The sequence below is a fragment of the Barbus barbus genome (assembly GCF_936440315.1).
Source record: "Barbus barbus genome assembly, chromosome: 3".
NCBI classification, from domain to species: Eukaryota; Metazoa; Chordata; class Actinopteri; order Cypriniformes; family Cyprinidae; genus Barbus; species Barbus barbus.
This window is the reverse complement of record NC_136731.1, coordinates 31116996-31140009: the sequence shown is the minus strand read 5'-3', so window position 1 is coordinate 31140009 and position 23014 is coordinate 31116996. Positions and strand designations below refer to the sequence as shown.

General features: G+C 36.3%; 1 protein-coding gene across 5 annotated transcripts; it reads right to left on the bottom strand.

The window, feature by feature from the left end:
- Positions 1–222: 222 nt before the first annotated feature.
- On the bottom strand, positions 223–21443 carry LOC306853069 (histone-lysine N-methyltransferase EZH1-like). 5 transcript variants are annotated; one of them, XM_079390246.1, is made up of 21 exons: positions 21141–21432; positions 17966–18115; positions 17154–17279; positions 15209–15331; positions 14638–14755; positions 13873–14064; positions 13129–13231; positions 11740–11903; positions 11315–11406; positions 11011–11173; positions 9689–9870; positions 9065–9156; positions 8919–8947; positions 8406–8531; positions 7703–7881; positions 7339–7434; positions 7145–7226; positions 6972–7052; positions 6803–6887; positions 6604–6698; positions 223–824 (listed from the first exon to the last, which is right to left on the bottom strand). In XM_079390246.1, the coding sequence occupies exons 2-20, from the start codon at positions 18101–18103 to the stop codon at positions 6638–6640; spliced, it is 2232 nt and encodes a 743-aa protein (XP_079246372.1). In that variant the 5' UTR covers positions 18104–18115; positions 21141–21432; the 3' UTR covers positions 223–824; positions 6604–6637. The 5 variants fall into 5 exon arrangements, with proteins under 5 accessions (XP_079246372.1, XP_079246369.1, XP_079246370.1 ...); XM_079390243.1 differs by having other exon boundaries at positions 434–824; positions 17154–17282; XM_079390244.1 differs by lacking the exon at positions 223–824 and having other exon boundaries at positions 4639–6698.
- Between the last annotated feature and the right edge of the window lie 1571 nt (positions 21444–23014).

The window sequence follows — 23014 nt, the reverse complement described above, 5'->3', positions numbered from 1 at the left end:
GATGAGAGAATCTGCACAAAATGCACAACAACAACCTTCAGAGTACAGTGTTTTGAAAATGTAGATATGTTCACATATCTGTTTTAACATCACTAAAACTTCACTAATGTATGGAGGAATTTGCTCAGACATAGCTAAAGTTATACAAGTATTTCTAGGTGTGTTTTACTACTGTATAAAATTGGATGCAGCGCTTATAAGAGATGAAGAGTCAACGGCATTGAATGGCTTCAGCTTATTTAGCGCACAATGACATTAATGTGCTGAACAAAGAATGTGTCTGGGGAAATATTATTTCTGTGGCATATCAAAAACTGCTGAAAGGTGTTTTTGTGATAGTAGCCATATTACATCTTGCTTGTGAACAGCATTATGTGGTATAAGATTCATACAGATTAGGAGATTTTTGTAAAAATGACACAGTAGGCCTCATGAAAAAAAGCAGAAGGAATTTTAGCTCCATAAAAGATTTACATAGAAATGTTTCTTGACTAAAGCCCAATGACTGCTTTAATGAACAGGGCGTGTTGAACTGTCTCTCAGGGTTGGTTACGGTGGTCGTGGCACAGAGCGCTACATGTTCTTCTCACTGCTGCTACAGCAACACACACACCAGCCTTTTCAAGCCCGTTCTCTAGACATTTTGACTCTGAAATAAAGTTTCAGTTTATATTTTACAAACCTAACAGTACATGAATGATGGCAGGTAAAAACTGTTTTGTGTTTGAGAGTGTGTCTGATTATAATGATGCCACAGATCAGTGATTGGAGTTGAAGCTGTTTTTCTGCTTGTGTCCGTTCCTGTCTTTTCAAGAGAGTTCTTCCTGTGGGCCAAAGCAAAATGATATAGTTTCTTATAATAGAGTGTAATGGTGTCATACTTCTGTTCAGTCCACATCATATTCATGTCATGTGATTGATGATGAAGCATTTCAGACCAGTGATTCCCAACAAGGATGTCAAATATATATAAAACCTTATTGGAATTAATATATTTTTTCAGTTCATTTTTAAGGGGGAAAAAAAGAATTTTGTAATTTGTGCAAGTTTTATATTTTTGTGGTGTTTTTCGTCCATGATTCAGATTTTTCTTTAAAAATGACATCATGAATTAATTTATAAGTGATGATGGTTTAATTTTGCCTTATTGATGGGAAACTGTTTTAGACAGTCTGCACTTTTTATAGTGTGGAGCTTCTGTGGGCTGACTGTGTCCACTAATCTACATATTGATCAGAAAAAGGTGAACATACTGTGATAGCTTTGGAGTGACAGAAATACTAAACTTGCATCTTTAGGATATTAGAGGAATAGCAAACTTAATGTGCTTTGGTGGTTTGTTACAGATCTAATATCATCAATTACAATCAGTTTGTTAAAGGTAGATTTTGGGCAGAAGTAATCATAAAGCAGCTGATATTTTTACATGAGGTCACATATGAACGCTTTCTTAGCATGAAACACTGAGCAGTTCAGCACTAGTCTGATTGTCGATGTGTGTCAAGAGGCTTTCACACATCACAGACGGTCTGTGGATGAAAGACTCCCATGTATAGATTCATGGTTTTTATAACTTCATTCATGCGTTTGTTGTAGGACACCATTATTGCTGCTGCTTCTTAGCTGTTTTGATGGGGGTCTTACCAAGAGCTTAGAGCACTTCCAGCATCTTTCCAGATGTAAAATGAGCTATTAAAACAAAAGAGCAAATAAGGTAGAACACATGTATTATCTTTAGAAGCTATGCATTTTGCATGACAACTGCACTTTTCATCGAATGCAATAAGAAAAAGAATAATCCGCTGCTTCCGGTGCCAGGCACATGTTCTTTAGTCTGTTTCTTTAACAGAGCCATAAGAGCTTTTATCAAAGAGATCACATAATATTCACCCATAGATTATGCTGTTCATGTATATGTATAAATAAAGTGTACTTCTCTTTTTATCATTCTAATTTGTATAAAAAAGGCAGGCACGTGAGAGTATTTTGAATAGATGAGTATTGAATTAATAAGTCCAGCTTTAACCTCATGACCTCTGCCAGGTTTTGTCTTGTTTTTATTCTTTTTTTATGTATCTCTCATTCTTTTACTTCTTCCCTTCTATCGTTCTCTAAACCAGTGGAATACGGACTTTCAATTCATTTTTGCTTTGAAGAGTGTCTTGAATGAAGAATGAAATGCTACTGTAAAGAAATATTAAATTTAACAGGGACAAACACCTCTCAGAGTTTCTTCCTGTACTTGACGTTTTCTTTAAAAACTATATAGTCAGAATAAATGATTGAACACCAACACCAAAGTTTGGTGATGCTCAGACAAAAGTAAATGTAACCCACAGTCTGTTCCAGATGAATGTTCATGTGAAATGAGAAGCGAGCGGACAGTGTAAATGACAGTGATTGAGGGCTGGTATTCAGCACTAGCTTGTGCGATGTTTGATGTATAAATGAGGTATTGTGTGTCGTCTGTGTTAATACTGCAGCTAATAGGAGAGTTACCTCATTGACTGAATGTTTAAAGAAAACAACATCACTTATCGGCACATGGAGATCCAGTTTTTCATTTGAAGAAATGTATTACTTAATACGCGACCTTCACCTCTGTTTTGTAGGGAATTGTCTTTTGTTTTCATTTTACATATGATGCATTTTTCATGTACATACTGTATAAACACACTAATTCACTGTGAAGTATTTTCTTTATCTTTTCCAAATGTACTACATATTTACAAGTCCTGTTTGAACAAATCTGAAATCTGGTAGGCCATTTTTTCTCGTGGATAAATTCCACTCTGACTGTCATGATGGTGACAATAGTAGCTGTATGTATCTTTTGTGCAAATAGCCAACTTTGTTAACAGTGGCTATTTCACAAACTTAACCCACTTTTTCTCAAGCAATTTATACATAGTGCAAATTACATTGATTTTTATTTCTTTTGTTGTTTCTTTTTTACACTTTTTTTGAATAGCATCTATCACTATTTGCACTGTAAACAAGTTGCTATTTGTACTTGGTGCATACCATACATACCATTTAAGTAAAATACCCTTTAAAGGTATGGGGTCAATAAGATTTTTTTCAAGGCTGCATTGTTTATCAAAAGCATACAGTGCCCTCCAAAAGTACTGGAACAGTAAAGACAAAATTGCTCTGTTGACTGTGGAGTCAAGACATTTGCAAATATGATTAAAAGATGAATATGAGACAAAACTACAGAATGTCACATTTTATTATTAGCCGTTTCAACACATACATGTTTTACCAAATAAAAAGAACAGCACTTTTAGAGTTCATCCCACTCATCGATGTGAGCATAAGTATTGGGACAGTTGAACATAAGGCAGATATAAAAGATTAAAAGCTATTATTTAGTTGCAGATCCCTTGCGCACAATCACAACAGTGAGTCTGTGACCCATAGACATCACCAGACTCTTGGTCTCAACCTTTCAAATACTTTTCCCAGCCTTTAATGCAGCCAATCCCAATTGTTGCTTGTTTTGGGGAGTTTCTGCCTTTACTCTCCTCTTCAGCTGGTGAAATTCATGTTCAATCGGATTTAAATCTGGAGATTGACTTGGGCAATCTAAGACTTTCCATTTCTTTGCCCTTATAAATTCCTTGACTGAACTGGCAGGGTGTTTTGGGTTATTGTCCTGATGCAATATGAAGCACTTCCCAATGAATCTGGTGGCATTTTCTTGAATATTGGTAGGTAAGATGGTTTTCCAAATTCATTCTGCTACTGTCATCATACATTAAGTCATTAGTAAAGTTGAGAGGGCCTGCTCCAGAGACAGCCATGCATGCCCATGCCATGACACCACCTCCACCATGCTTTACAGATGAGGCTGTATGCTTGGGATCATTTGCAGTTCCCTTTTTTTTCTCCACATTTTTGCTTTCCCATCACTTAGCTAAAGGTTCATCTTTGTCTCATCGGTCCATAAACACAGTTCCAAAACTCTTCTGGCTCACCTTTGTGCTTTTTTGCAAACTCTAAACTTGCCTTTCTATTTTTGGTGCTGGTCAGAGGTTTGCATCTTGCTGTGTAGCATCTGTAATTCTGTGTCAAAGTCTCCTGAGGACAGTAGATTGTCAGAGCATCACCCCAGCTTTCTGGAAGTTGTTGGTGATTTTACTGACACATCTTTTAGGGTTCATTTTCACAGCTTTTATGATTTGTCTGTCATCCACTATTGTTGTTTTCTCAGCCGATCAGGCAGTTGTTGGTTGCTGGTGTAGCTGGTGGTTTCCAAACTCTTGATTTCTCCATGCCCTTGCTATAGCTCTAATTGACTTCCTCTTTTCTTTTAGCATCCAAATTGCTTGCTTTTCTCTCAAAGTCAGCTCCCTCATCGTCATCATGGTTTGTGTGTGTCATCATCGAATACAAGATTCAGAATACAGAAGTAATGGATATAACTGATACAACACATTCCCTGTTTTTAATATCTGAATAATTAATGCAACAGGACACAGCTGATCACTTAGAAAGACCTGTGAGGCAACTGTTCCAATACTTATACTCACATCAGATAGAGGGATAAAACTCAAAAAGTGCTGAACTTCTTAGCTGGTAAAACATCTATGTGTTGAATCACTCAATAATAAAATGTGACATTCTGTAGTTTTGTCTCATATTCATCTTTTAATTATATTTGTAAATGTCTTGACTCCACAGCCAACAGAGCAATTTTGTCTTTACTGCTCCAATAATTTTGGAGGGCAATGTATATATATATAGTACACACACACATCGCTATGCGCTAATATGTATCTTTAAGGTTCTAATATACATTAGGGGTAAGCTTTTGCTGTTTAGATTTTGCCACAGTGACAGCTTTGTACCTTTTTTCTGAGAGTATAATATTTCACTGTATTTCCTGACGTTTTGGTCAAATAAATGCAGCCTTGGTGAGCTTGAGATTTCGTTCCGAAACATAAAATAATTGTACACCCCAAACCTTTGAACGGTACAGTAAACTGCATCTTCTGAGGGTAAATGAACACTGCGTACATTATTTGTTATCACTGTGATCTCAGTGATCTTTTATTACCACTGTGCTCTTGAGGTTGATTCAGGGGAACTGTAGGTCCTGTGAATGCGAAGTATTTGCCAAAATAATTCCCATGAAAATCTCCAAAGTTAAAGTTGAACCTTATAATGGTATCCTCTTACAAGCAGGTAATTTCAGGTTTGTGGTCAGGTGTGACAAGGTGTTCATTTTGAGTTTTCCTAATTCTTTAGTTCTGGTTTTGTTTGTGTCATCCTCATTGTAAATGACCATGACTGTGTAGAATCAACACAAATCCCAAATGACACTTTAATAAAAGAAGCCTGAAGGAAAGACAAACTCTGAGAACTCTTTCTATAATGGAATCTGGAAATTCAATCACTTGTCTTTCTCAGAAAGCTCAGTGTTTTGGGATAAACAAAGCAAAAAATGTTTCAGATAAAAATGTAACTGAAGTATTTTACAAGACACTAGGAATTATTTTCTCAGCTTTGCAAAATTATTGCCCATATTTGTATTTAGTGGACATGTGAAATGCAGTTACAATTCTAGGGCATGTTAAACAAATATGATCATTTGGTTTAGTTCTTTATTTTACATAAAATGTAACATATGACAGTGAAACCCAAACCCTAACTCTTGTTAGGCCTATTTTGTACACTCTTTTGCTCACTCTAAAAAAAAAAGCCTGCTAAACAATGTCCTTTAAGTCACTCTTTAGCTCACAGTTCACATTCAGTCTGTCGGTTAATATGGTTACTTGTTTTGTTTATTTCTACAGAACATTAACAATATTTGACCTCATACATTTTAAGCAGAGATGAAGATGAACTGCCTTAGTGCTATGTTAGCTAGAATGCTAATCTCTGACAACATGAGCCAGCTTTGTGCAATACAGCAAGCAGCTTACAGCTGAGAGGGAGATTGAGAGAGAGATAGATAGATAGTTAGACAGATAGATAGGCAGATAGCAGAGGTGTGCACATTACAGTAACAGGCTAACATCAAATGACACCAGGTCGCAGACGAGTTTACTGAAATTTGGTCTAAATGGGGAAGATAATGACCTGACTGACTATAAGTGCAAATGTAACTATGAAATACTGCTTGATGTTTTGCACAACAGAATATTTTGACCAGAAACAACAACGACGGCTAAGTGTGATGCATTCAGTTTGCAGTTACAGTATATATTGAGCATATAGAAGTTATATCTATTTCAAAAGCTGTTTACAGAGCCTTATGAATGGAGAGATGGGATTATAAAAGAAAAACTTCATGACAGTTGTCTGAACTTTAATTTTTCCTTCCATGACAGAGAAATGTCTGCTGCCATCTATCAATATCCTGTGTTATTGGCCATATAGTGCAAATGTGGAGGAGTGGATTTGTAAATCTGAGGACACCTTTTGGTTTCTTTAGGTCATCACAAACGTTATCTCAAAGAGGTAAACAAAAACGTTTGTTCAGATAAGTCAATTAAACCACAGGTTAAGGTAGAGACATCACCATCTGACTGCATCATCAAATCAATCTGTAATGTCAGTGAAGTGCAAAGCATTGTGGGTAGGCAAAAATGTTACCAGGTAAATGAGGACACACTCAAGGAAAGCGTGTCTACACAATTTCGATTTCCCTCTCAATACCCACATACTTCAATGCATCCGCTTGACTGTATCTAAGAAGCAGGAAAAATAAATTGACACCACAAAATGAAATGAAACTGCATATATGAGTGTCTATTTGTGATGTAACGGTATTGCTGAAACAAGCAAAACATACCTGTAGTCAAAAAAGAGCTCTTCTCCTCGCTGTATAGCTCGCTTGGCAAAGATTCCAATGCGGTGATCACCATTAACCATGACAACTGTAATAAAACCAACACCACAACCAATGTGCTTAATAGCTTCAACACAAAGTGCTTCGATATTTATCTGAGGAAATAAAGTACCTTTTGCGTAACAATTGGGCTTGACGGAGTGGTTGGCGAATCGTATTTTATTTCCTTTACGAGTGGCATCCACTACAAAGTCTGGAATGATATAAAAACACTATTTTAAAAACACCAAATTGACATCTAAAAGACAATAGAATAGAATAGAATAGAATGAGTGAAGCTGATACCATTGTTCAAGTTGAACAGAAAACTGGACATGTACTTGTCATAGATTCTGCCCCTCCTGTCTGCTTCATCCTGGGAAATAAGCTACAAACACACACACACATAATGCATTGATCAGATCACTAAGAATGCAACTTTCATAAAAATCACAACAGCTAGGCTCATCATCAGGGGTGTGTGTGTGATTTCCACACACCTCTCCACAGTACTCAGAGATGAACTCGTTCTTCTGGACTGGCTCTTTGATAAATGTACCCCACCCTGCAACATCAGATGGGGCCAGGAGCAGGTGCTGGCAAACAGGTTAAACAACATTTACGTCACTAAATCATCTTCTGTATCAATTATTTCTCTTTTGAATATCAGCATGTTGGGATAAGATATTGGATAAATATTAGATAGATAGACAGATAGAGCAACATAATGGTAGAACGCTGGAACGATAAAACGACAGACAGATAAATAGATAGACGGACAGATAGATAGATAGATAGATAGATAGATAGATAGATAGATAGATAGATAGATAGTTTACAGTGTCACTGGAATGTACTTCATACCTTCTTGAGTCCTCTCTGAATGCTGCAGTTCTTACAGGAGACCTGTTTGCTGTCCCAGTGCTCTGCGGCCCCACAGGTCATACAGAGGTCAGGGTCACACTCCCGCACCGCCAGGTAACACGGACACTGCTTGGTGTTACACTGAGTCTTGCAGCGACAGCCAGGAAACCGGTTCTGACCTAGAACAAAAACCCAGAGCAGTACTTGGTTAAAGTGACCTGTGAATATCTGAGGTGCTCTTATGTCTAAAAGAAATGGATGTTCAAAATCACGTAGTTTGAGTAACGTTAAATGTCAAAATGGTACAACGATTTATTAGAGTTAAAGTGTTTCATTTCTTCGCTGCTTGTTTTGTTGGTGCCCCCTAGTGGTGTATAGACATAAAAACAGGAGCAATATTTGAGAATTGGACAGAAATGTAATTCTATAGATATTGTAGATCTACATAGTACAATTTTTTTCTTTTCTCTCTCACTTTATCTTAAAGTGAGAAAGGAAAACAACTTCATAGTACATACAGTGAGAACTCCAATAGCCTTTCTTCAAAATCAAAAAAAGAAAGGTTTATTTTACTCATTAAATGTTCTGAAACAAAAGGATCTGTTTTCCCCTTTATTTTAGAACAGTGTTATACTGTATACCTGAATTAGAATATTTTTCATGAGTTTGCATGTGTGTATATGTTCATTTGTGTTGAACTCACACTCCCGATCACACTGGCAGAATTTCTCACAAAAGTTTTGTGTCATCACACACGAGCAGGAGCTATCACATGGGTGCTCAGGGTGGTCACATGGCTGATAATTGTACACTTGATTGGATGAGTTGTCTGTAAGACAAATAGAAAGGGAAATAACAACAATTTGTTCTGAACAAAGACTTCTCATTATGGTTCCAAAAATCTGTGATTATTACATACATATGTTAATTACTTTTCAGAAACTGCACTCACAGAGAGCAGTTTTGCTAACATTTTACAATAAAGTTTGATTAATCTGTATTATTAACAAACACCAATTACCTATCATCAGCATATAGTGTAGATTAATAAATGCTCTGAGTCTTACAGCATCAACTGTTAAAAACTAACCTTATTGTAAAGCATTATTGCAATTTTAATATTTAATAATCATATTTAATAGAAATTAAATATTTTAGAACTCTGCCAAACCACTGAAACCTCGTCTCAGTCTGGTATTGAAGTTGAGAGTCTTACCTTTCTTCAGCTGTATCTTTGCCCATAATCTATCAAACAAACAGAAACAAAGTTTAGCTCTAATGTTAGTATTTTGCTGCCTGTGTAACATCCAACTTATATCAGCATGAATCTGATAGCCAGGTAAGGGTGTGTTAACATCTTACCTGTGCTTTCGTTTTTTCTTCTGTGGTGAGATCCCACCATCCTCCAACGGAACACGGTGTATCAGCACCTCTTTCACTGCAAACTCATAAACCTGACAGAAAGTCATACATAATCACATGAGACCGAGCATTGCAACATGATACACATACACACACACTGCATCACAATCCAGTGAACACTTAAGTGTTAGTTAGTCAGAACTTTGAAACCCAGCTGAGACGTAACCGCTAATTGTCATGTTGATCGTTGCCATATGAGCTCTCACACACACTAACACGCACATACACAAAAAAACACACAACCAAAACAACTCTCTTCTAGAAAAAGATTTGGACCATTCCCTACATGAAAGAAAAACACATGATTTGAGGTAATCACATTTCCAGTTAGCCAAACCACAGTCTTTCTGGGAAAAACACACAGGCACACAGTCGTACATTTAAACACACACGTTTTTGTTGTCTCTGCTTTTGAGTAAATACTTTCTGTACATTTAATGCATTTTAATTCAATTTAGATCTGCATTAATAAACTCCTTTATCAATGAGTTACCAGACAATACATTACCCAACTAGCAAAAGACACATATATAACCTCCTGTTCACTGTCATTTGTGTGCGTACCTCTCTACATGTCTTGCTACCAATGAGTCGTGCAATAGAGCAGAAGTTGTTGTAATATGTGCCGTGCAAGACTCTGAACAGAGACTCCTCTGCTCCGCTCCACTGAGGAGGCGAATTGGACTCCTCTGTTCCTTCCTCCCCTGGTCTCAGTTTGGCGGGACTGGGACACCGAGAGTTACCCTCTGACACACAAACATGCACAGAGCTAAATGTCAGGTTTTCATCCAAACACTTTTTACTAATGTAAATCAGAACTGAATAGCAGCAGCAGATATTTGATATTTATTATCAAAATTAAAATTATTTTTAATTAAAAGCCTATACTATTTTGTCTAAGAAAGAAATGAATACTTTTATTCAGTAAGGATGCATTATACTGATCAAAAGTGACAGTAAAAACATTTATAATGTTAGAAAAGAGTTCTATTTCAAATTAATTCTGTTCTTATTCATCAAAGAATCCTAAACTAAAATGTCATGTTTTCCACAAAAATAATAAGCACAACTGTTTTTAACAATGCTAATAAGACTATTTGTTACTTGAGCACTAAATCAACAAGCTAGAATGATTTCTGTATTAATGGCTGCTGAAAATTCAGATTTGCCATCACAGGAATAAAATAAAAACTAAAATTAGTCATTTTTTAAACGCTACAAGTGAATTAAGGCATCACAACATTATAATGTACAGTATGAAAATAGATATTAATCTTGGGATTTGCTAAAGATTATAATGTTACTACATTTTTTTTTTTTTTTAAAGATTAACTTTAAGTGAGCATAAAATGATGGTAAAGGTAATCTAAATGTAAAAATAAGAACGATAAACAATTAAATATGCAATACTAACCAATATGATACATTAAAAAGATTGTAATACTGTATATCAGTTGATGACCAGATAATGTGTCTGTAATGGTACTGCTAAATTGTGCATGAGTTTTAGTTAGTTGTTGTTAGTGCACTGCTATGTGGTTACAAGCATCTTTTGGTGGTTGCTAGAATGTGACGATTTTATGCCAAAATCTCTACTATACTATGGATATACTAGGGTTATAATAGATATGGCTTGGATCCCTCCTTTAAATGTAAGCCTGTACAATTGTTTCCCAGTTTTATCATGCGACAGGTGAAAATAATATTAGCAAGCACCACTAATAATGTTCCTGTGTTTATGCAAACATTTCCAGTGATGTCTCTGTTGCAATGTAGACAAACAACTCACCATGGGACAAGGGTTATTTTTGGCAATGGAAGGTTTGGCTTTGTTTCTTCTGTGTTATTTTGGTCTGGATAAACTATTAACTCTTTATCCTCTGTACCTGAGGAGCTGGTGGTCTCATGGTCGCTGTCTCCTTCTTTTCCCTCCTCACCGGAGCCTGAGGGGGTGGGGCCACAGGAACTCGAGGGGTGGGGCTGTCGCCGTCGACGCCGGGGCCTTTGAGACCTCTGCATGTTTTGATCAGCAAACTCTTTTGCCCCTTTCTGTGACCAAAGAGGGGATAAAGAGAACTTTAAAAATTATAAATTTAATTGCATTATAAATTGAATCCAAGTTCATGAAATTATAAATTCTTAGCTAATTAGGAAAACGTATGGAATTGTTATGTACTCAGAAAGCTGTACCTGCAGCAGAAAGCAGTCTAGTCCGCAGGGCTCTGTCTCCATTCGGATCTCTTTATTCTTCCTCTTATACACATTAGGAGATGCATGGAAGGCTGAACACAAACAATATACTAATTTACACCCATTTTAGATGATTCAATCATAAGTTGTCACTGCTAAATATAGCCTAATTATAATTATATACTAAATATAGTATGATACTCAGCTGACCACTTGTGAGCAGATCAGACAAGTTTAAACAGGGCATATCTGTATGCTTGATGTACAGATGAAGATTGTACAAAATGGTATCATACTTGAAAGGTATTTCATTGTACATAATTCAGGAACATGTCCCGAAGGACAGATTGTATCATGCATCATGCTCTCCATCTGAATAAACACAAAAATGCAGAAGAGTACAGAAGGACATTATAATTTCTTACGGTGCAAGAAGCAGTCGTATTTAAAGCAGCGGCGACAAAAAAGTGTGTGAAAAGAGTGCAGACTTTGCTCTCTCTGAACAGATTTGGCAAAGGGGCCATCCATGTTGGGCGTGCAGAGAGGAGGCAATTTCACAGGGCTGGATGGCTCCAGGAGATCCTTATACCTGCAAGCGAGAGAAAAATACAGTTACACTATTATTTGTAATAACAGCGCTAAACTGAAATTTCAGCAAAACGTTTGGGGTTTAAAGAAGTCTCTTATATGCTCACCAAGGCTGCATTTATTTGGTCAACAATATTATAATATATACTGTGAAATACTGTTCGAATTTGAAATAACGGTTTTCTGTTTTATGCAATTTATGCCATTTTCATTAGTCCATTTCATTAGTTTCATTTATGCAGTCATTGGTCCAGTCTTCAGTGTCACATGATCCTTCAGAAATCATTCTAATATGATTTGCTGCTCAAGAAATATTTCTCATTATTATCAATGTTTAAAACAGTTGTGCTGCTTTATATTTTTGTGGAAACCATGATGCATTTTTTCTGAATTATCTGAAGAAATAAATAGAAAGGAAACAGAATTTATTTGGAATAGAAATCTCTAGTGACATTATTCATACGTTTACTGGTACTGGTGATCAATTTAATGTGCCCTTTGCTGAATAAAATTAATTTATTTAAAAAAAAAAAAAAAAAAAAAACAGCTGACCCCAAACTTTGAATGGTAGTGTATGTGGAAGAACAATGCAATTCTGCCAAATAGGTTAACCTCACGTAGCATGTTAACAGTCACAATGAGCTGTTGTGCTGAGTGTATTTAATTATTTCTGTGTGTTTTTTTAGAGTGTATTTTTGAGTGTATTATTTCTGTGTAATTTAATAAAATGAAATAAAATTTGCACAGCTGGTGGAATGAACAATAATGACATGAAACGGTAAACAGTTGATGATAAGGCAGACTGTGACGGGTTTTTGTTTCCACTGCTGCTGCGGGGGCTGCACAACCAGCTGACAGCAGAGCCCGAGGAGCTTCCCATGAACCTTCATTAACCACAGCTTGAAGGTGGCATGACATATACTTTCCTAGTCATGTGAAGAATGTGTACGCATCTTTGGTTTGCCATTATGGATGCATACTCTTGGGGAATAAAAGCTTTTGTTTGGGACAGCACCGTGTAAATTAATTAACTGGACTGAATTGAAAATCACTAAAACAAGCTAACCTGTTTGTCCAAATTATGGCAGACATGTGAGAAACCAGTTTTACAGCATACACAATTTGGCGTGTATCGAGAGAAGCCGGTTTGAATCTGGATTGCCTCATGTCCTAATCCCATTCATTTCTAAAAATTAAGGTTAAAAAAAATCAACAGGGTGGCCTACTTGTCCTTCAGCTCCTCCATGGTGCCTTTGTATGGAAACATAGACGCAATAGCTGTGAAAATCTTGTCGTGAGGAATCTTCTTATTGACGGAGAGCTCTCTTCCTAGTGAGGGAAAAGTGAGACTAAAATCAGCATTGTCCTGAATTTGACTTTTAAAGCAAAAGTAGCGTAGTGCATGGGCTTATATATGTGTGTGTGTGTGTGTGTGTGTGTGTGCATTTTTAAGGGTCAGGGTGTACCGTAACTGGATACTGTCCTAAAACAAACTGAATGAACAAACAGGTTTGTCCAGCCCTCACTGGGAATAGAGGCGACACTCAAGAGCAAATAATGGCACATAGAGACAGAGGCTGATCTGATGGGGAATGCATGTGAGCTCTAGTCTATTTGTTGTTAAATCAGTGAAATTCAAATCACTGGAAAGCTGAAAGATGTACAGTGCTACACTACCGACTGCCTATTAAAAGCCCTAATTCTATGATAATTTGACCCGAAATATAATCAAAATTACTGATTTATTTATTTATTCAAAGGTCTTATTATTTTTTTTTATAATACAAAAGCATTGATACATTTTTGGTCAGTAAACCTGTGTTTCCTTTAAAATAATTCAGATTAAATTTAAAAATCTAATTAAACAAATAATAAACTGTTTTTTGAAATGTATTATATCATAAGTTTTAACATGAAATTTTATTATAAGAATTACTCCATTATTTTGCTTCTGTTGAAAACCAACTCACCTTCAGCAGTGCCCACGTTTGACTCTTCTGGTTCTTCAGCTATCGTTTTCTGCACCTCTTTCTCCTCCACCTCCTCCTCTTTATTCTCTGTTCTCTCAGAGGGCTCTTCCTCCTCCTCTTCCTCTGGGTCTGAGTATTGGCTCAGTGCCTCCACCAGCTCTTTAAAGATCTCATCATTTATGAAGCCTCCTTCTGTTGGTACAAGATACTTACAGACTTACTGCCTGTCTAAGATTCAGATACAAGTTATATATTGATTAGCATGTACACTACTGTTCATTTTGTTCAATTTTGGGGTCAGCACTATTTACAGAAATTAATACTTTCAATCAACAAGGATGCATTCAATTAATCAAAAGTGACATTTAAGACATTTCCACAAAAATATTAAGCAGCACAAGTTTTTTCAACATTGATAATAATAAAAAAGATTTCTGTAGCATCAAATCAGTATATTAGAATGATTTCTGAAGGATCATGTAACACTGAAGACTGGAGTAATAGCTGATGAAAATTTAACTTTGCCATCACAGGAATAAATTATATTTTAAAATCCTAATAAAAAAAAACTGTAATTTGAAATTGTAATATTTCACAGTATTACAATTTCAGTTTTTATTGTATTTTTCATTAAAAATTACACTAAAATAAAATACGAATAAAAAATGCCTTTAAAACATTCAGAGCTTTCCAGAAGAGATTCAGCTCAGGACTAGTGACGCCTCTCGTAATGTGTATAAATACATATTGTGATGCACCTCTCACCTCTGTCTCCATGCACCCCGTCATAATTGTCAATAAGCTCTTCCAGGAAAGCTTCATCTTGTTCCAACACCTCGTCTCCCATGTAGGGGATATTATGCAGAAATGTCTCATCTTCCACCTCAGAAACAAAGAGAGGGAGGAAAGACTTTTTTGTGATTTTATTGATTAATATAAAGACATGTTCCATATGCATTCATGCATCAGTGAGGTTCTTCTAATGAGAGATAAATGCACAAAAATATTGTAAACGTGTTTTGTGGGTGGCTGTTTATGTGTATTCCTATATTTGTGCCTGTAAGTGAGTGTGGGTGTTTAAAGTCGCACATCCTCCTCTACCTGAGAGATGATTTCTAAAACACATGCTTTGAGCTGTCAGAACATGTGAATGCGCTGCTGCAGGGTGACCTACTTTCAAAATGACCAGTGTCATAAATAATGCTTTTCTTCTATTTTCATCTCTCTCTCTGTCTCTCTCCTCATTTGTCTGCAGACACAGGCTTCTAATGGTGATCATGATTGAGTGCTTTTTATGTGTGTTAATGTGTGTGTGATTATTGTCCACATCCAGTACCATGAAGTTCTGCTGCAAAGGGGACCAGGAGGACATGAATGGTATCCCAGCAACAGTTGTCAAGGGACGCATGGCAACTGTCTGGTTCGGGAAAGATGGAAAGCTAGACTCCACCATGCACAACTGTGATTGGACAAGAAAGGGAAGACAGGAAAACATAAGACAACTCAAAAGTGTCACTCAAAACTATTAGAGGACCGCTAAATTGCTTAAGTCCTGCATATGTTAATTAGACAATGTCATTTGAATATATTAATTTTACATTGGCTGTATTTTACTGACCGATTACTAAATTTAAACCTAAATAAAAATGTAATATATTATAAAATAAAAGTTGACTCAAAATTAAAATACTGTCATCATATAAATTGTTCCAAACCTGTATGACTTCTTGGAAAAAAGGAGAAATTTGAAGAATTAAACTGGTCACTCCTTTCCATGCATTATACAATAAATAAATAATTTATATACAAATAAATATAGCCTTTCAAGTTTCAAAAAGGATGTAAATGTATCCTGAAAGTAGTCCATACAATGCATGCACTGTATTCCAAGTCTGAATTTCTTGAAGCCATACGATAGCTGTAAATCGTTTGAGTCAAACTGAACCTGAGAACCAGATGAGGCTGACTTGTGGCCAGATCATTCAGACCATTCTCTGAACTGGATCAAATGATTCATTAAAAACCAAAATGGAAATGTGTGAGATAACTTATTTTATAATTGTGTCTGTTAATCACTCAAAGCTTGTATGGCTTCATAAGGAACACTATTTGTACAGACTATTTGTATTTGTATAATGCTTTTGTGTCCTTTTTGAAGTTTAAAAGCTTCATTCATGCTTAATTGTAAAAAAGCTAACAGTATTCAATATGTCTCCTTTTGTTTCACAGGAAAAAAACTCTGTAACACTAGGGACCTATTCTCACTATTAACTAGTTGCTTGTTAGCATGGCCATTATTAAAATATTGGCACTTATAAAGCACATATTCTGCATAACCATATTCTACAATCCTACCCAATACCTAAACTTAACAACCACCTTACTACTTTACAATTAATAATTAATCGTCAAATTAGGAGTTTATTGAGGTAGAAGTTGTAGTTAATGGTTTGTTAATAGAGAGTTGGACCTTAAAATAAAGTATGACCAAAAAGTCATACTGGAATAACACGAGGGTGAATAAATAATGAAATAATTTAATTCCAAACCAAATCAGTGACAGAAATGTCATAAGGTCAAGAAGAATTGAATTGGGACCAAATGTGTGCCCAGGGAAATTACAATATCATAATGCACTAATCAAAATATTTGGTTTGGTGTTATCTAAAGAACATCAAGTATGGTATTGTTTTCCAGTGCTGTTGCAAGCAGGATCCAGCTGTGCTGGTATGTTGAGCAGTCTCTCTGTATTCCACAGAAAGCTCAGCTCTGCTGTGCCCGCAGGCTGATTTTATTGTGGATATCACAGGAGTTTCAGATATTGAGCTCTGGCTTGGCAAACATACAGATACATTTTTGGCACCAGAGCAATTTTGTGAGGAGAGAAAAAAACACTGCTGCATTTCACTGGCCCGCTGGTAATATTTGCCCTGACAAATTAATCAGAGGTTAACTGTGCCACAGTCAGCCCATTAATAAAATCATTAGATTGATCTAAATGCTTGTCAGGTAGGATATGATAAAGTAGATTCTGCAGGAAATAGAACCGTGGCACCTGATCTTGAGTCATTACTGGCATTTTTTTAGAATAAATTATGTTTGGAATTGGCGAGGCAAAGCTGACTATGTATTGATTCAGCTCATAAATCAGCTAAGGGGGACCGTCTTGTGCTGAATTAGCAGGGGCAATTCACAGTAAAGCGATCTAGTGTCACAGAGCAGATGCAAGATGAGTGACACTGGTTTGTGGTGATCAAGGCCTCCAGCTGTGTCATTCTTGCCTTTTTGCTGGGCAGAGAGCCACTGGTTGTGGAAAGGGGAATGGACTGGATTCGGAGCTTGGACCATTCCTCATTCAGCAGCTCAGTTCTTCCTTCAATCTTGCGGCGATTCGACTGGAAAAGAGCCTGCTTAATAGTTCAAAAGACTGAATTATATGAACTGAAAGCAACATTTTCTAATGAGAATGACAAAGAAAACAAATCAAGGAAATAAAAGGTGGCAGAATAATGAAAAATTCTAAAAGAAATACACTACCATTCAGAAGTTTGGGGTTGGTAAGATTTTTTTTTTTAATGTTTTTGAAAGAAGTCAGATATACTCGCCAAAGCTGCATTTATTTGATGAAAAATACAGTAACACAGTAATGTAATGACATACAATTACAAATTAAAATAAGTGTTTTCTATTTTAATAAATTTTAAAATAATAATTTAATGATGTAATTTATTCCTGCTGTATTTTCAGCATTGTTACTCCAGTCTTCAGGGTGACATGAGCCTTCAGAAATCATTCTAATATGCCGATTTGCTGCTCAAGAAACATTTCTTTGTCCTTATTTTTGGAATATTTTTTAAAGCTAAATCTTTAGGACTCCTTGATGAATAGAACGTTCAAAGAACAGCATTTATTTGAAACTGAAATTTTTTGTAACATTATTAATGTATTTACTGCCACCTTTGATCAATGCATCTTTGATGAATACAATTATTAACTGCTAAAAAAAACTTACTGACCCCAAACTAGTATAGAAATACAGAATAAATTATATTGAAAGAGTAAAAGGAAAACAATACTGCAAAAGACCTTCTACCTTGACCTCCTCAGCTTTGCGGAAGCGTTTCAGCTGTCTTAACCTCATGTACTCAGACTTGACTCTCTTCTTCCATTCCAGCAGACTGCGGGGGGGCTTTGCAGTGCAGGACTGGGGACCTGACACCTCCTCCATCATCGCCTCACCTGGCTACAAGGCACATGAGCAATACTTATATATGGGATGAATACACATCCAGCCGAGCTGAGCTCACATTCAGACAACACTGGAACAAACAGTATGTTTAAAGATTTTATAAAATTTATATTTCAGACTGTTTTTAAAAATTCAAAGACGTCTTATATGTGTGTGTGTGTATATAATACATATTAGACATTATTATTATATATAAATATAAATTGTTGGGGAGTAACTAGTTACATGTAATGGAATTACGTGATTTAACTACAAAATAAATGTAACTGTACTGTTAACAGTTATTGAGAAAAAAAATTGTAATTAAATTACAGTTACTTCTGAGAATGTTGACCATTACAAAGGGGGTTATATCTGAATATTTTCACACACACACATACAAATTTGATTGATTTCTTTCCTAAATTGTATTGACTGCTCTAAAATATGAGACACCGATATTTCAGGAATTTAGGACACATAACTGGACATATGCCTATTCAATAATTCAATCTTCTTATTCAATAGTTTTATTTCCTAGGTTTATGTTTTAGGAGAAACTGTTTTTTATTTCCAAGGGATTTTTTCCTTTTCATAGCTATGCAAAGATTTGATTTCAGAAACAGTCTCATAGCTACTAAACGGCTTCTTATTATTTTAAATCTGTATTTAACCTCAGAACGAACTCAAAGTAAAAAGAGGTGCTAAAGTCTGATTTTGTGGTGGCTGTGCTTTAAAATTAAATAATTATAATCTTAATTCAAGTGATGAAGGATTTTTAAAGTGTGACAGTAATCAGTTTTGAGCACAACTGTAAGGTTAACCCTGCCGCTTCAAATGATTAAAAATTTTGAAAAGTATTCAAATGTAATCAGTTACATTAATAAAGTACTTGAAACAGTTACACTACTTATAACATTTTAAATAGGGCATTGGGTAACTTGTAATTTGTAACCTATTACATTTTTAAAGTAACCTTCCCAACACTGTAAATATATTCTGGTGCATAAAATCATCTCTATTGATAGTTATTCTCGTGTAGGGCTGGGTATCGTTCAAAAATTTTCGATACCGATACCTTGAGTTCGATACCGGTTCCTGAACGATACTTTTTTCGATACCAGTTTTATGAAATCAGTTTTAATAAGATTACATTATCTCAAAAAAATATTTTTTTTAGCTTGTTGATATTTATACAGACTCAAAGCCTCATCTCCTGAGCCACTGCACAAAAGGAACAAAATATATCCAACACAATAAATAAACAATTTTAATAAAGTTCAAATAGTTTTCAGTTTACACATCTGTTAGGCTACGTTTACATTAGTGTGTGTTCATTTTAAAACACAAAGCTCAGACAGAATCATCACTTCTAGGTTGTTAAAGACTTCAAGAAATTTTAAATCTTCATCCACTTTCATAAGTGGATGTTTTATTTTCTTTCACCATATATTTTATTGTTATTAAATTCTGGTGTAGTATGTCTAATTATTTGAATGCATAATAACAACTTAGTTTATTTAAATTTATTCTTAAAATAGCCTAATGACATGTTTTATTTTTCCTCAGAAATTCTGTGTTCTGTATCTGGTTTTCAAATGAAGACATAAAACATTAATTTAATTTCTCTTTAAATTATTGAAAATCAAAGTTTATTTATTTTGGCAAACAAAGGGGGTTTACTATTAAAATTAAAACATGGAATAACTGTTGTGTGATCATTACTAAAAAAAAAAAGTTTTAATTTTAATAGTAGCCTAGTATTAGCAGTGCTGTCTGCTGAACAATATAAATATATTTCTGCAGCAGTCTTCCAAGTGAAACCGAACTTTTATTTTGACGGGTTGTCTGGAATACCTTTACAGTTCTGTGTGTATATGATATGACGCTAGTTTTACTCGAATCAAACGGTAAAATGCACATGAAGTGACTCTCAGAGCAGGTCTGGAGATGTTGTTCATGTGTATATCCCCATTTAGAGAGGCGGCAGACGCTGAAATAACCGCGAGCGTCACGCGCGCTTCAGTCTGTGTATAATAAACAAACAGCGCGATTTAAAGAGCGGACTGCTCCGTGCGCTTTCGAAACGCTTTTGCGGAGGTCAAACACTGATCAATCAGCGCCGCGCCGCTTCTAGTCAAACACACCTGGTGCTGCAAGATTATTGGCTCACTGACGGTGATGAGATTAACCCCTTAGGTATCGAAATTTGGTACCGAACGACAAGACGTTTTTCGATACTCGGTAGTATCGAGGCAATTCGGTCGGTGCCTAAAAAGTATCGAACTCGATACCCAGCCCTATTCTCGTGAATCCATAGATTCATCTTCATGGTAAATATATTTTCTGGGATGTGATAAACAGCACCTTCCATAAGGGTTCCCGTCAGATGTGATTCACTCTCTTTCACACACACACACACACACACAAGGGACCTATAAATTGCATGACTGACTTTATCATCAGTAGTGACTCCATATAGGACTCACTCACTGCCCCCTGCAGTTCACAAAACACAACTAACATTCCGCATCACACACACCATTTAAAGGTCTCCAATTCAGATTAGCACCTCAGGTTACCCAAACAGTCATTTAATGGGAAATGAGAAGAAGGAACGCGTTGGCTGCCACAGAACAAAACTGGATGCATCGCATCCAAGTGAGACTATGCGGGGAAAAACATCCGCACACTGGAAGTGGGCGTGTCTCTCACGAGCCCATATCACCACGGTGCGGATAAGTGCGTAGTACACTATTCACCATTTCTTTACCATCCAATACTGCTTTCTCGAACTTTCGAGGAACTGAAATTAAATATAAAATGTTATTTGGGAACGAATAACGCGAGGCTGCACGGGCCACGAACGAAAGCGTTAATGCAGGACGCTAAGCTTCAACAACGCCACACGTTAAAAAAATGCGTGCAATAGACACTGCGAAGCAAAGGACACACGCCGACACGATTTATTAAACATGTCTTCTGCACATGCCCTTGCTTTCTCGCGCATGCTAGAGATCGCCGTTGCAGTTTGAAATACCTTAAGAGTCCCTGCTCCTTCCTTTAAACCCTCTCGCGAATCAGCTTCAGCTTCAAGTGCGCAGCAAAGACGTCCGCGTGCCCAAAAACGTCCTGCAGTGAAAAACGGTGTCCTGGCTAGCGAGCCGCTGCAGATGTCGGTGCCAGACTGCTTGTGTTGAGGGGTGCGAGGATTCCTCGGTCATCCGTGAGCATGTCGAGATTGTAGTTGTACAGTTAAGAGCTGCGCACTTGGTTGGCACGGTCAAAGCACAGGGTGACGTCTTTATTATGAACATACTCCAGCTCTCTTTGGCTGGACCACAGGCTACGAGGAGGAAAATAATCATGCGACTCATTTTCTGAATAATTAATAGCCTGCATGCAAACATGTGCATGAGCACATTTAGTAAGCGTCACTTAAAATGTGATTAATAACGATTATCCGTCTATTATTATTATTGTTATGATGATTATTATTATTGAATGTTCCCATAGTGGCGTGTTTTATAATGTTAATTGTAAATAAAAATACACATGCAAAAAAAAAAAAAGTATTTTAAATATATACAAATAAAGTGCTGATGACATAAAAACATGTGACCATTGAAGGAGTTGAATTTAATAGCAAGATACCTAATCATATACGGAATATGTACACGTGGATGTTAATGTATGCAGAGACAGAAGGCTCCGCGCAAAGGGGCTTGGCTTGAGGATCCAATGCTTGCTGTTTTTGGACGGCTCCCTTGAGATCTGCAGCGCTTAGCATGTGCTGTTTTCCTCCAGAGAGCGAGCGAGGGGAGATGGGTCTGGCTCAGTGTTGCCAGATCGGGTTGACGATTTACAGCCCAAAAGCTCACCAAAACCCGCCCACTTCAACAAAAACCAGCCCAAAATTTTCAAGTCTCCAAGTAGAGGTAACTGCAGGCTGGAGCAATGGGCGTGCCGTAAGGTCGGAAAGGAATGGGGCGTGCCATGAGGAATGGGGTGTGCCGTAAGGTCTTTAAAATAAAAGCATAAAAGCATCCTGATCCGCACAAAAGCGAGCCATAAACTTAATCACTATTGGCCAACAAATAATTATACAAGACCAAATACATTTCTTTCACTGTAAAAATAGCAATAATGATATTGAGAATACATTCAAAAGTACGTTACCTTAGAAACCTTCTGTATGGCGCGGATTACATGACGTCATCACTACCGCGACTTTTTTAGGATCAATCATTAAAAACATTCATACTGTTTGTGATCAATGCACTTTTTGTAACACAACATTTGAAGATATTGAACATTTATTTTTGTTTTGCCCTTTTTCTATTTCTTTTTGGACTGACTTTAAAATAGATATGACAAACAAATGTGTCTTAATTTAGAACCTCATGACATTTTACTTTGTTTCCAAAACCCATATTTTTCTGAAAAACTAAATTACATAATTAAATTATTTTGGCAAAGTTTTATATTCATAAGACAAAAATAACTCAAAAGAAACCCTCCTATATTACCTTTTATAACACCATTTTATCCAAAAAACATTTATTTTGTTGTCATCTTTACAATTAATTTTTTGAAACGTCAATTGAATTTGTCATCAAAGGCTTGTGTTCTAAGTCAAAACTCATTCCTTCACTGATTCATACTGTAGTAGCAGTCCATAGAACAGAAGCCATCAAACTCTTTGTCTGAATAGAACGCAGTGAAGACCCCCTTCTTTCCACTGCCGCAATATCCAGTGGTGTTTTTGTAGAGGAATCCACAGGCATCACACCTGGTGAGTTTAAACTCCACCCTATATTCCTCCCTCACATCCGGATTGACTGACTTCCAGTCAACGATACCTACAAGATAAAAGAAAAAATATATTTTTAATGCAAAAAATTAATTTAATAT